Here is a 12,741-nt window from a genome sequence, read left to right as displayed (position 1 = left end):
CATAAATATTCTGTTATGATTTTAAAGTCCTGACTCTTTTCTTCTCCAAACAGCAAGCAGTTTTCTTTATTAAAAATCAAAAATGTTGTATATTTAAGAATAAATAGAGCTTAAAAACATAGTTCATTCTAAAAGCTGCTGAAGCATAATACCGAGATTTCTCTTTTTAAATGTGCATGAAAGCTGTGTTTCCCAAAATTTAATTTTTAAATAGAACTATGGGACACAAGTCTCCTTGCAAGATAAAAAAACTGATAACTCAACCCTTACCTCAGAAACCTCCTAAGACTATAGTAATTACATATGCTAAAAACACACAAGGTCAATCTCCTGTCCATCTGCCACAAATTCCCCAAACCCACAGCTGATGAAGTCACTCTCATTTCTCCAAGCAGAATTCTTGTCAATTTACGTTATCCATGAGCAAACACACACAGAAAGACATGCCCCTCTGGTAAAAATCTCTTATTCTTTACCAGCATAGGCAGGATTAATCACAGATGATAATTATAATACCAAGGGATAACACTTCTAGCATAGTATACACCCACATGAACTCCACAGCACTGCCATTCCAATTCAATATGCAGGTACTGCAGAAACTAAGTATTAGCCTTTACTTGGCAGGAAGCAAAAACATCCTGATTGCTTAGCCTTCCTTCACAGGCATTTTTTTTTCTGCCCCACATTCTTCTTTTTAGGGGAAAAAAGGAGCAATATGGGGAGGGGCAAGATGCACAACATTTAAAAAGCATCTCAGAACACATGCCAAGTTCAAATTCTCTCCTAACTAGGTGTGGACTTCCCTCTAGCACGGAGTACAACCAGCTTTCTCAAGAACAAGGACAGAGAAAGATCTGAAAGCTATGTATGTGTAGCTCCTAACTAACTACTAGCTAATGACTACTGCAAGAAGTTAGGTACTAATAGCATAGTGGATAATTCTGCAGGTTAACTATATGCTTTCAAAATTATCTCCTATAAACTCTGCAAATTTCCTACCATGAATCTCAAGTTCTGACTCTTTAAAATAACCTGGTTTTAACCAAGTTCTTGCTAGAAGTATCAGAGCTCTTAGGTCTATACTTAGGGGCCTCCCTAAAACATTTTAACTGTACCACATCACATTGCAAAAAATGTTGATGAACTAAATGAGGTATGTATGTGGTAAAGAAAGCAAGTTTTACACAAGTGAAAGCTACAGGATGTAGGTCAAACGGATCTCACCAAAAAAAGATTACAAAAACACCGTGTCCAAAAATGTTTTGGGTGATTTATGAGCATTAGAAAATGACCAGTATGGCTGAAATACTTAGCAGCTTGAATTTTCAAGGCTTCCCTTAGACAAAGACAAATAGTATCTCTCAAATTAAAATAGAAACAAGGATTAAGTGTGACTATTCAACAGAATTGTCAGATAAAGCTTGTTCAATGCACAAGATAAAAGAAAACATAGTTTTGCAAAGTAATGTAATTCCACAGACTTGAGAAACTTTGCTTTGTGCAAAGAGTAAGATTTTTAGAGTACAGCAAGGAAGAGAGTTGATATGACAGAGAATTTAGTATGCTAGCTAAAAAAAATCCATACAGCTAGTGCAATACACTGGTAGGATATAAAACATCATAATGTTCTGTAGAAGGGAAGAATTTTGGTGTGCAGCACTCAGGAAGAACTGGTAAAATTCATGGCATACTGGAGTAGAAAACGGAGATTATAAGAATAAAATGAGACAGGAAAGTCAGGTGAAGGCCTTGAAAGCTGCAAAAAAAGATCTGCCAAGAGCAAAAGAAGCAATGGCATTCACCACAAATACTTCAGTGGTTGACACCTGCCAATGACATGAAACTGGAGACTGACTGAGGAAGAAGACAAGTTTATCAGCCACAGTAAACAAAGAGTACAAGTGAGAAGATGTGTCTAAATGCTCATCTTGAGTATTTTAATGTACCTGATTTTACATGGGTATGGGTTATTAGCACAGCTATGTGATGGAATGAAATAAAATGTAATGATGGCACAATCAAAAATGGATTTTCTAGTAGCCTTATAAACTCAATTGAAACAATACATCGAATTGGTACATAGTTGCTTTAATGCCTAAAGGTACTGACAAAAATATGCACTTGTACTTAGACTTTCATGGAGATAGAAGACATTGCCCTGCATATACAACTATCTGCATGCAGAGTCTTCGCCTCTCCCCAGAGTCCTAAAACCCAACTAAATAAGTAAGATGTAACACCATGGAGCTGATCTCTCAACCAATGCTGAAAACTAAAATGAAACAACTATAAACTTTATGTACCATCTTGTTGGGTACACCTACGTACTCTTCAGCCACCATTTTCCTCACTATCATCATTGTTACATAAAAAAGAACACCAAACAGAGTATTTTGTTACTGTTGGTATTGAGAACTATTAAAAAGTATTTGATTAAGTTTTTAAATCAATATTATAATCATTTAGTTCACAATCACGCACATTTAACAGTCAATTTAACTCATCTGGTATCTCACACAACCAACACAATATGCAAGAAACAACTGCTGGGAATTGTTTCAGATGCTCTAAAGTATGTTAATTTCCAAAGCAAAATGACTTGTGCTGTGAATTTTAACGCACTTGAAAGCCTGTACTTTCTCTCGTTCTGGAGCACAAATTTTGCATGTCTGAAGAGCTGTGATTCATCTTAAGAAAACCCATCTTGTGTTAAATGGAATGGAAACTGGACTAAGTGGTCAAATGACAAGTACATTCATATTCAAGCTGTATTATAAATGCATGTACAGTAATTTACGTCTCTCAGCTACCACAAAAGGCTCTTGATAAGCAGGTAATTTGCTAAATGGACTCCTTTATCCAAGTATTCGAAGGGCGTTACAAGAAAAATCTGCAGAGGCATTAATGTGACGTAAAGGTCAAGCATTGTGACATACCTTTCAAATAATCCCGCCTAACTTGCGATATGATGAGGAGGCTGCTGGCAGCACTGTTCAGTGTGAAGCCCTTGATGTGGGTCTCAGCACTAAAAGAAGCAGACATTTAGAAAGGAATTACTGACATGCTTCTGATACGATAATAAATGGTTGAGCACCAAGGTGAAATTATAAAAACTACTGTTCGTATGTTAAAAATATTGCTGCAAAATATCGACCTGGAGACAGCTTTTGTGTTATCCTGTCAATGGTTATAGAAGGATAATTTTTTTTTGCATTCTGACAGATGACAAAGTTGGAAGTGAGCAACAAAAGAAACAAAGTACAAGATTTTTTTTAAACAATCGGTTCAGATTCTTGAATGCTGACATATTAGATGACTAAAATAACTGCATGCCCTGCATTGTTCTGTTGTATCCTAAGCTGGATACTTTTTCTTCTTTTTTCAATAGTCACCATAATTATAAAATATAAAACTATTCTTTCAGCAATAAAAATGAAACATTTATTTTCAGCACTGTATATTTTAAACATAAACTAAAGCATATTATGAACTAACACCATATCATTTGGTTGATTAATTTTCAAATTTCTGTCATCTAGATGTATACAGGTTTTAAAGTGAACATCCTACATTTGCTGCCTTACCCACATTAAAATTGTATTTAGCTTATCAATTCCTTGTCTCCTGTAATACAAAATTCATGTATGTACAGCAAAGGCAGCCTTTACTTCAGCAACCCTGCTAAAGCTTTTCTAACACTCTGGATATTAGTCAAGAGAGACTAACCAGCAATCACATTGGTCTTATACTACAAAATGTTCCTGCTCCCAAATGACATACAGCCAAGCCCCATTTTTAATATATAAGGATAACTTTACAAATGTTCATTTCTAGATTACAAAATCTCTACAGAGCAAAGGGGGGCATTGCCATTTACCATATCAGCAATCAAGATAAACCTCACTGATCATCTTGTGGCAAACAACTGAGCAGCCTACCTACTTGAACTTAGGGGCTGAGCGGATTGGGAGGTAAGCAGGGTCATTGCTAAATTGTTCTCCTCAATCCCAAGAAAATCCTTCACATTGCACACAATATGACTATCCTCTCAGTCACTTTCAGCCTCCCAGGCTCACAAATGCAGTCACTGGACTCAGGATTTTCTTCCTCTCCCAACCAATCCCCTTAATCCCTGCCTAAGCACCCACTGCTCAGTTCCGCCTTTTTTTTTTTCCCTTTGTCCCATCTGTCAAAGCCCTTAAGTCAACAATTCATGCATGAGACTGTAAATTACATATAACAAAGGATTTACTTTCTCCAATCTTCCAATCTTTAGTGTGATTAAATAGATGTTAGCTACTATTACAGAACTAATCCATCATTCCAATACTCCTAAATTTCTATTTAAAACTTCTTGGACTAAATGCAGTAAATATTCCTCAAAACAGTTCTAGAATGAGAAGGCAACTACATTTGGGTTGACCAACAGATCAGTAATGTTCTGGGATGTCTGGTGTTTGTTTCTTTCAAAGGCAGCGTAGGAGTGCTATTTACCTCTCCCACATTACTTTCTCGTGGAAGTTTTTCAGTTCTGGTAATAGGGGGACATTTTGAAGTTATTGGATGTTTTTAAACTATTAAAAAATTAATTATTTTGTTGCCTATACTAATGTGCACAGTAAAACTATCTACATATTATTTATCTTTCAAATTTGCTTCAAACAGTAAAATGAGTAATATGTACTTTAATGAAGGTAGTTTTCCTGTGTTTTATGAAAATATTAGGAGCTGTACAAGTTTCAGGCCACCGCACACATTTAGGCTTTGTAGGAGTAATCTCTTTTTAGTATGAGGCTGGAAAAAATCTGAAGCATCCAGGAATGTGTGCTAAACACACAGATTTGTTATTGCTCAATCACAGGCACACACACACAATCACTTCATCTATTTCAGTGAATTAGTCAGAACTTAAAAGCTTTTAAAAAGACTTAAAATAAGCATAATTTCGTTACTAAAAAAGCCACACATATACACCATGAGCATGACCAATATGAAGCATTTTCTGTCTTGATGCAACAGTAAGCTGTTAGAAGCTTCTCATATTGTCATTATTTGGCATCTCTGTGCTACAAGATGGAGTAGGAGAGTTGTGAAAAGCATCATAGTTGGCTTTGACCAGTAACCAAGAAGAAAATATCTTATAAAATCCTTTTACTTTACTCCTAAACATCTCAAACTTCAGAGGCTTAACACATCTCTAACCTTGTCAGTCTTTCAAATTATTTTTTATCCTTAATTTAGAATTTACATACTACAACACCTATCTAAAGTGACAATTCTGAATCCTTGAAATACTAGGAACAAACCACCACCTTCTTTCTTCTCTTTCAATTTGCAAATTACTGCTGGTATTATGCATTACTTTGTGCATCTTGCTTACAAGTGTGTCTGAGCTATAGAGCAGGGAAAGAGTGGATCCATGTACAAATCTTTAGCACAGTGTTTCAAGCTTCTTCCTGGAAGAACTCTTCAGTACATCTTTAAATACTTGACTATTTTCTCTGAAACAAACTATCTAAATGTTATCAAGGTTCTTTGTATTCCCTAAAACACCTCCCCTCCATCTTCTATGTGCAAAGATTTATCAGTTACTTGCATTACAGGGAGATCAATCTGATAAACTGATTTCGTTTTCCCTTGATATAATCCATATATCCTGCAGGCACAAACACTACTTATTATGAAGCCTAGTGGCTGAGAGCTATTTGAAAAAGCACTGTTTGCTCTTCTGAACACAGAACTCAAACACTTTTTCAATGAAAGACATTTCTCCAGTCTAAACACTTTTAAAGAAAACATTTAAATAATCAGAATCATCTTACACTAGACTGTTCCTGGACATCAGAATCTAAGTTGGCTCGAAAAACTTTTAGGTATTTTTAGAATACTCTATGCATTAGGTAATTCACCTACAGGCACCTTCAAATACACTGTATTTGTTCAGTGAGCACATTTGATGACAACCACCAGTCTTATTTTAGTTGAATAAATGGAAAGACTTAAAATCCTTAAACTTAAATTCTTGTTCTTCTGAATTCTATGTTGACAAGTCATAACACTTTAAAGCCTATAACTTGACCAGAACACACGTTACAGGCAATAATTAAAGCAAGTGCCATACCATACAACTCACTAAAGGTTAATTCAATTCCTTTCCTTCTAATAATTCATGACAGCAGGTTGGATTTATTTCAGAAGTGTAAGAGTTGGATCTAAGATTTATGGTCATCTCCTAGCCACTGGCATCACAGTCAAATGTACCATTTTGCATTTGGCAGGCAGCCAGCTGCCAGGGAGTGTGGGCAGGGGAAGACAGCAGCAGGGACAGGCATTCAGGGGAAGGCTCACGGGCAGCTAAGTGAAGGAATCTTGTCTGTTTGGATATTGCTCTAAAGGAGAAAAGGCAGACTGCCAGAAGGGTAGACTTTCAGCTCTGATGCCAAGTACATTTGTTCAGATTGTTATTTGAAATGAGTTATTAGCAATACACACTGTCACTCTAGTACCTTTTTAAAAATGTGGCATATCGCCCTATGAAACACTGGTGTGTTTCTTACCACAGCTTCCAATCACTAGTCATGACCTGCTTTCCCATTAAAAGATAAGGACTCACCTGAAAATGATCCAGAAATTATTTAACCCCTCTCTCTGAGCCAACAGAAATCCCCCAAACAAAGAAAGCCTTACATGCGTTTCACGTCAAGGGCTTCATCAAGACAATTCTGTGCTAACAATGATTTTACAAGGATGTCACAGGAACGATAATGAGACTCATCCTTCTCTGGAATTCTCTTGAAAATTTTGTAGGCCTCTAAAAAAGAGTAAGAAAGCCAAACGGAAATGTCATATTGCAAGAACACTGATCACAGAAAGAAATCACCTATTCATCAAAAAAGATCCATCTTAAAACTATCTATCCTTTGCTTACATCTTTAAAGCCCAGAGTTGCAGATCACAGCTTGCTCAAAACTGCCCTCATACACACTTCTACAGGAGAAAAGGTTTGCTAATGCTCTTCCTTTATATGTGGCTGTTGCTTCAATATCAACATAGCTGGTTAGAAGGGGAAGACTCAGGATTTTTAAAGCAACACCTAATTCTGGGGTATATAGTTACAGTGTCTGGTGCATGATCACAACAGCATTTAACAAATAATATAGGAGGTGATTCCAATATGGGGAGATCAAATTATTTGGCTACGACAAGATTTATACAAAACATACAATTTACAAATATACAGATATTTAGCAAGTAAACTACACTGCATTTGTTTGACTGATTAACAGTTTTATTTCATGCATTCACAATAACTGTCAGTGTATGAAAAGATGTTACCAAAAAGGGGGAAAAAAATGATAAGCACAGTTTTCAGTCATTTATTTTTCTGAAACAAGATTATGCAGCTATAAACATGCAGCTAAAACTGCCATCCATGCTGTAACATATGCTAGAAAGCTGTGTTAAGAACCACAAATGATCTTTTGCATTGAAACAGTGACTGGACGTTTCTTTTAATGACTCATGAAATAATCCCTTTGCTAATTCAAATATTCACAATAACCTTTAAAACTTAACAGAAATAGCTGGATTATCACCATAATTTTCACAGTTAAGCATTAAGCTTTTTTCTTCTACTTTGAAAGTAAAGATGAAGACAACTCATTTGACTCTTAATGTCATAAGAAGCATCAGACTAATTGCACTTGGTACAGCAAATTATGGAATTTTAATCAAAACTGCTGGTATGCCTTTCAGTTTGCATCTTAAATTTCTTCAGCCAAAAAATATACACAAAAACCTCCTGAAATCTAGACACAGAAATAGCTATGCATAAAAATTATTCTTTACAAAGACTCCTAAAACAAGTTAATAATTAGAATTACTACTTCCATTCATAATCTACTTTGTATGCTTAAAACTTTGTTAAATATATATATATGAACAGAGATAAAGGTAACAGCATCTTTGTAAAAATTAAATTCACTTCTGTGCATTTGAGCTTGATGTACACAAGAGAGTCTAACATTACAAGAGTGATTGCAATGTCAAGTAAAAGAGCAATGAAACAATAGGACCACATAAGAAAAGCCCTGAAACCCTCCACCACTTTTACTTAGAGGTCTGAAGTTAGTTTGGGCTGCAGCAACGTGATGAACTCTCTTGCCTGCTCAGATGCTGATCACCAGCTTTCATAATGTTCAAGTTCAAATTCAATGGGAAGATATTTTTCCTTCCACTGTTCTGCAATCTGAGGTAGACCAGCAACCACATTCAACAAGAACAATACCTCTCTGACTGGTAAAACCTGCTACAAATGCAACTAATGATTTACAAAAATACAGCTGACTGGTGATACGTTTGGTCTTTCTGCTCGCAAAATGTATGTTTGAATTCAATTTTTTTTAAGGCAAAAAAATCCTTGTGTTTAGAGACTCCTACAAAACCTCTGCTGTCTTCAGACTGAACTAGGACCTCACCCTGTGAAACACTACTTTCATCAGCTGGGTACAGAAATGGACCTTGCCACTAGCAGTCATGATGTCAAGTATATATCACCATAGCAGTCCATAAGATGTAAGATCTCCTTCATTGAAATACATGTAATTTTTTTTTTTTTGTAATGACTAATTTAATGAAAAATTTAAAATATTTCCATCAATTTCGTTGTGTATGTCAGCCCTAACCTTGCAATGATCATCCTACTCAGATTTTTTTCTTAAATTTATTTTTCATCTCTGCAAGAAGCACATCTGAAGTATACCTCGGATCAATCTTGAATTGAGACATATGCCTGATCTGGTATAACCAGCTTATTACTTCTTCAGATGGCATCTAAAATTATTAAAATATATTAGCATTCAAAAGAGAAATTTCTTGGTTTCAAAATCATATTGTGTTATACCAGCTATTTCAAGTAGAAAGATTCGTTAGAAAAGTGACAACTTGCCAAGAAAGTCTCAGTTCTCAAGACAGTCAAATCTGTTTCAGTAATTGTGACTGTTTGGGATATGTGTTACATGATCCCCTAGAGTCAAGTTCTCACACTGAGGAATCAAGACAAAGATGAAAATATGACTTTGCATATATCAAGCACTTTGGAGAATAGATTATCAAAACGTGTCAGACTTGGAAAGTTCACTGAATAGTTACATAACTAGATTGAGTTCATCTTTTTCCCGTCAAAAAGCTGCCCTACTACATTCACACCAAACTCACATGATACTGCTATATTAAAAAAAAAATTAACAACTTAGAGGTTTTAGGTTTTTTTAAGGCCAAGAGAACAGCTTTTCAAGAAGACAAATGGATTCCAACATAGCTGGAACATTTTTTTCTCCTTCATTCCCAATGGCTCTAGACCACCTTCTCTCAAATATTGAGCCTTTAAATAAAAGAATATCCAGAAGTGCTTTATTGCCAAGTTCAATATTCAAATGCATCAGAGGAGTTATATTTTATATCTCTGTTGTAAACTAGTCTCCCTGCAAAGTCTAAGGCATATTTATTCAGTATCCTCCTGCTCTCCACTTGATCATTTATGATACTAAAGGCACAGGACACTTTCCTAATGAAAATGTCACAAAGTTAATTCCCTTGATTTGATCTGATTTTCAATGAAAATATTATCTTAATTTCTCATTTTCTTATGATGCCCAACAGCTACCAGAACAAAGAATTTCCTGAAAACATAATGTCTGCCATAATACATGATTCTCAATTTCATATGCATATTATGGTGCTGCACTCCCAGTAAGCAGAATGTCCAGACTCAACTTTAGACTCCTAATCTAAATAAACTGAATATTTAGACTGAATAACTCTAGATGGTAATTTCACTAACAATGTAAGTTAAATGTCTGAATGACTGATACATTCTCCTTTTAAAAATCTGTGTCCAACCCATAAAATATACTGATTACACTTAGAGAAGAAAATTACTAGGTGTCTTGCATTTATAAATCTTCCTCATTCAGCAAAATTAATTTTTACATCTATTGAATTCTATTTTCTATACTGCTTTCAAGTGAGGTACCCAGTTATTTACTATAGTATAGATGAAGAAAATAAGTATTTCTAGGATATTCAAATGCTCTGCACCTTGGAAAAATACTAGAAATGAACTAACTGGGACCAAGGCTCTTCTAGGTGGTGCAGAGCAATAGGACAAGAGACAATGGGCAGAAACTGATGCACAGGAGGCTCCACCTAAGCATGACTGTGCTGGTGACTAAACACTGGAACAGACTGCCCAGAGAGGTCGTGGAGTCCATCACTGGAGACATTCAAGGATCCTGTTCCATGTGCTCAAGGATGAGACTCAGCAAAAAGGCCAGATGACCCACCCTTCCAATCTGACCTTCTGGGATTCTGTGGTTTCTGCCCCATTTTGTAAGGTCTAGTAAAGCTATTTCTTCTGTAGGCTGCTTTGGGATGAGATGGATAGGAATGGATTTCCAACAATTAAGCACAGACTATATACCAAAGGAATGCCACTGAAATACACACTGCTCTTATGTATACAAAAGCAAACATCCATCCATAACTGTTTTTAGCAGAGACTGGGAAGTTTGCATAGAAGAGCTCTGAGGTAATTGAAACCTTAAAATTAACATGAAAGGGGGAAAAACATACAGTGGATTTCAGTTTTACCTTTTGCTTTATTTTTCTTGCAAAGCATTTGTATTTTCAGCTCTTCCCCACTAGCAGCACTTCTGCTATCTTCAGGTCTCCCCTTTAAAAGAAACAAACATTTAAACTACTGTAATGCTATCTGTTAATGTTTTTTTAATAAGAAATGCATTCACAAGTGGTGTTAGCTAGGAAAGTTAAACTCCACTCACCTTAGGTACTTCAAATGGAACAACCTGACCATTTTTCTCAAATATATCAGCAAGTAAAATTAGCGTTTTCTCACGAGGAACAATATTTTCTTCTTGAATTTTAGTCCAAATAGCTTCAGCCTTTCCCCAGTCCTTGCTGCTCTCTGAAACAAGATTAAAATCTTCAGATAAAAGCACATTTAGAATATACATCCATATCCAAGGTGATTCAAAATGATGTCTTCGGAAAATAATTCATCAATTAATCATGTACTTCCACTTCATACAATCATCAATTTGAAGTTTTAAACTGTTTTAATACATGGAAGATGCCAGATAAAAACCCCAAGGATTATAAGAATTTTTAGATAAATGAGAATTCAGCTCAAAAGTAGTCCAAGAAGTGATCATCCCAGCTCATCAGTTCTATCGTTCTAGAATGTTAAGTGAAAGATATATATGCATCACTGTACATAACTGCAAATACACAGAAATCTGGATTTCATGAGAGAAAACAGTTAACTACCACTTAACGACCTACAGCAGGTGGTTTCCTGTTGCTTTTACATTCTCTAGCTTTGCAGTTACCAGTTGTGAAGCATTTATGACTCTCAGACATTACTGATTTACAGTTTAGTAAAAATGAGCTCTCTAAAGCAGAAACATCCTTCTCAATAAACTGCCTTGGCATTTTATTCAAATCAGGTTTAGTTCTCCTACTATACATGCAAATCTTGTAAATTCTTGGCTGACCCTTCAAAAGTCCTCAGAAGTGCACAGCAAAGGGAGAAAGGTGACATTTGAAAGCTGCAGCAATGGATTATCTGAGAATGATCAAATCCTGGATCAGGTTGTTCCAAAAGGCTCTTTAATCTCCACTGTTGGAGGCATCCAAACCTTTACTAAACAAGGCTATGAGGTAATCTGACTTTGGAGCTATTCTAGCTCCAGGAAACAGCTTAGGCTCAAACTCCCAAGGTTTTTCTCCAGTATAAATTATTCTGTGCTAATCAAATGCCTTGTTAGTCAACATTTTTGATTACTACTTGGACTAGATGGAAGGTTCTTTCTTTATATGCCTAAAATATATCTGAAGTTATAGTTTTGGTACACAATGACAGTCCTACTGTAATTGTGCATGGGGCAGCTTTGATAGGTAATCTAAAATGTTGAAAGTAGGATTATGCATGGCTTTTGTCTTTCATGGTGACAGAAACCCACAAATGTTTTCCACTTCTTTGAATAGATGGAATTGGTTCTGTCTTCTGAAAGAAGACTGAAGATTTTGCATGACAGAATTTGATGAATTGTATCTTCTAAGATTCTCTTCCTAGCAGGCACACTGTCAGACTTAGTCATTGCCAGAAGTGAACAGGATGAGTGGAGAAATAGGAAGGTTCTCTCCCTGTTGAGACAAAATTGATTTTCAGGCCGCCTTGATTTTTGATGGTGAACCAGTATGTGTAAAGCCAGAATTAGGTAACGCTACAGTTGTCTTTGAAGCTTTCCAAGGCTGCAGGAAATGAAAAGCAGCAAAATTCTCACGGGGTCTCTGTTAATTCTTGTTGTGCAAGTACTCCTACCTTCTCCAGCTGTAGCTAAGTGCAGTGGGGAGGAGGCCTGCATCAATAGTCCTACCCAAGCAAGAAGATACATGGAGAACAGCCTAAAATGATTTCAAACTCAAAAGCAAGTTTTCTAGATACATCAAACTCCTGTAATGGCTCAATAATATATAGACATACATTACCAAAGTACACAGAAATACCTGTAATGCTTTATGTTCCAATTTACTGTTTAGTGCTTCATACCAACAGTGCTCCATATCCAATCTTAATACAATGTATTTTTTTCAGTACTTTAAAATAAATCCTCAAAATTTTAAACCTTTATACTACACTATAATACACAAAAATCA

At 35.8% G+C, this 12,741-nt stretch overlaps 1 protein-coding gene across 1 annotated transcript in view; it reads right to left on the bottom strand.

Moving 5' to 3' along the window:
* Nucleotides 1-12,741, bottom strand: part of LRPPRC (leucine rich pentatricopeptide repeat containing) — an 84,523-nt gene that overhangs the window by 10,910 nt on the left and 60,872 nt on the right. The window contains exons 28-31 of the mRNA XM_056487330.1: nucleotides 10,845-10,987; nucleotides 10,654-10,735; nucleotides 6,691-6,814; nucleotides 2,940-3,028 (exon numbers count right to left, since the gene is read on the bottom strand). Coding sequence (XP_056343305.1) covers nucleotides 2,940-3,028; nucleotides 6,691-6,814; nucleotides 10,654-10,735; nucleotides 10,845-10,987 — 438 coding nt within the window. The remainder of the gene's footprint in view (nucleotides 1-2,939; nucleotides 3,029-6,690; nucleotides 6,815-10,653; nucleotides 10,736-10,844; nucleotides 10,988-12,741) is intronic.

The sequence above is a fragment of the Oenanthe melanoleuca genome, chromosome 3 (genome assembly GCF_029582105.1).
Source record: "Oenanthe melanoleuca isolate GR-GAL-2019-014 chromosome 3, OMel1.0, whole genome shotgun sequence".
Lineage (NCBI taxonomy): Eukaryota > Metazoa > Chordata > Aves > Passeriformes > Muscicapidae > Oenanthe > Oenanthe melanoleuca.
The sequence above is the reverse complement of the archived record's forward strand: the minus strand, read 5'-3'. Positions and strand labels throughout refer to the sequence as shown.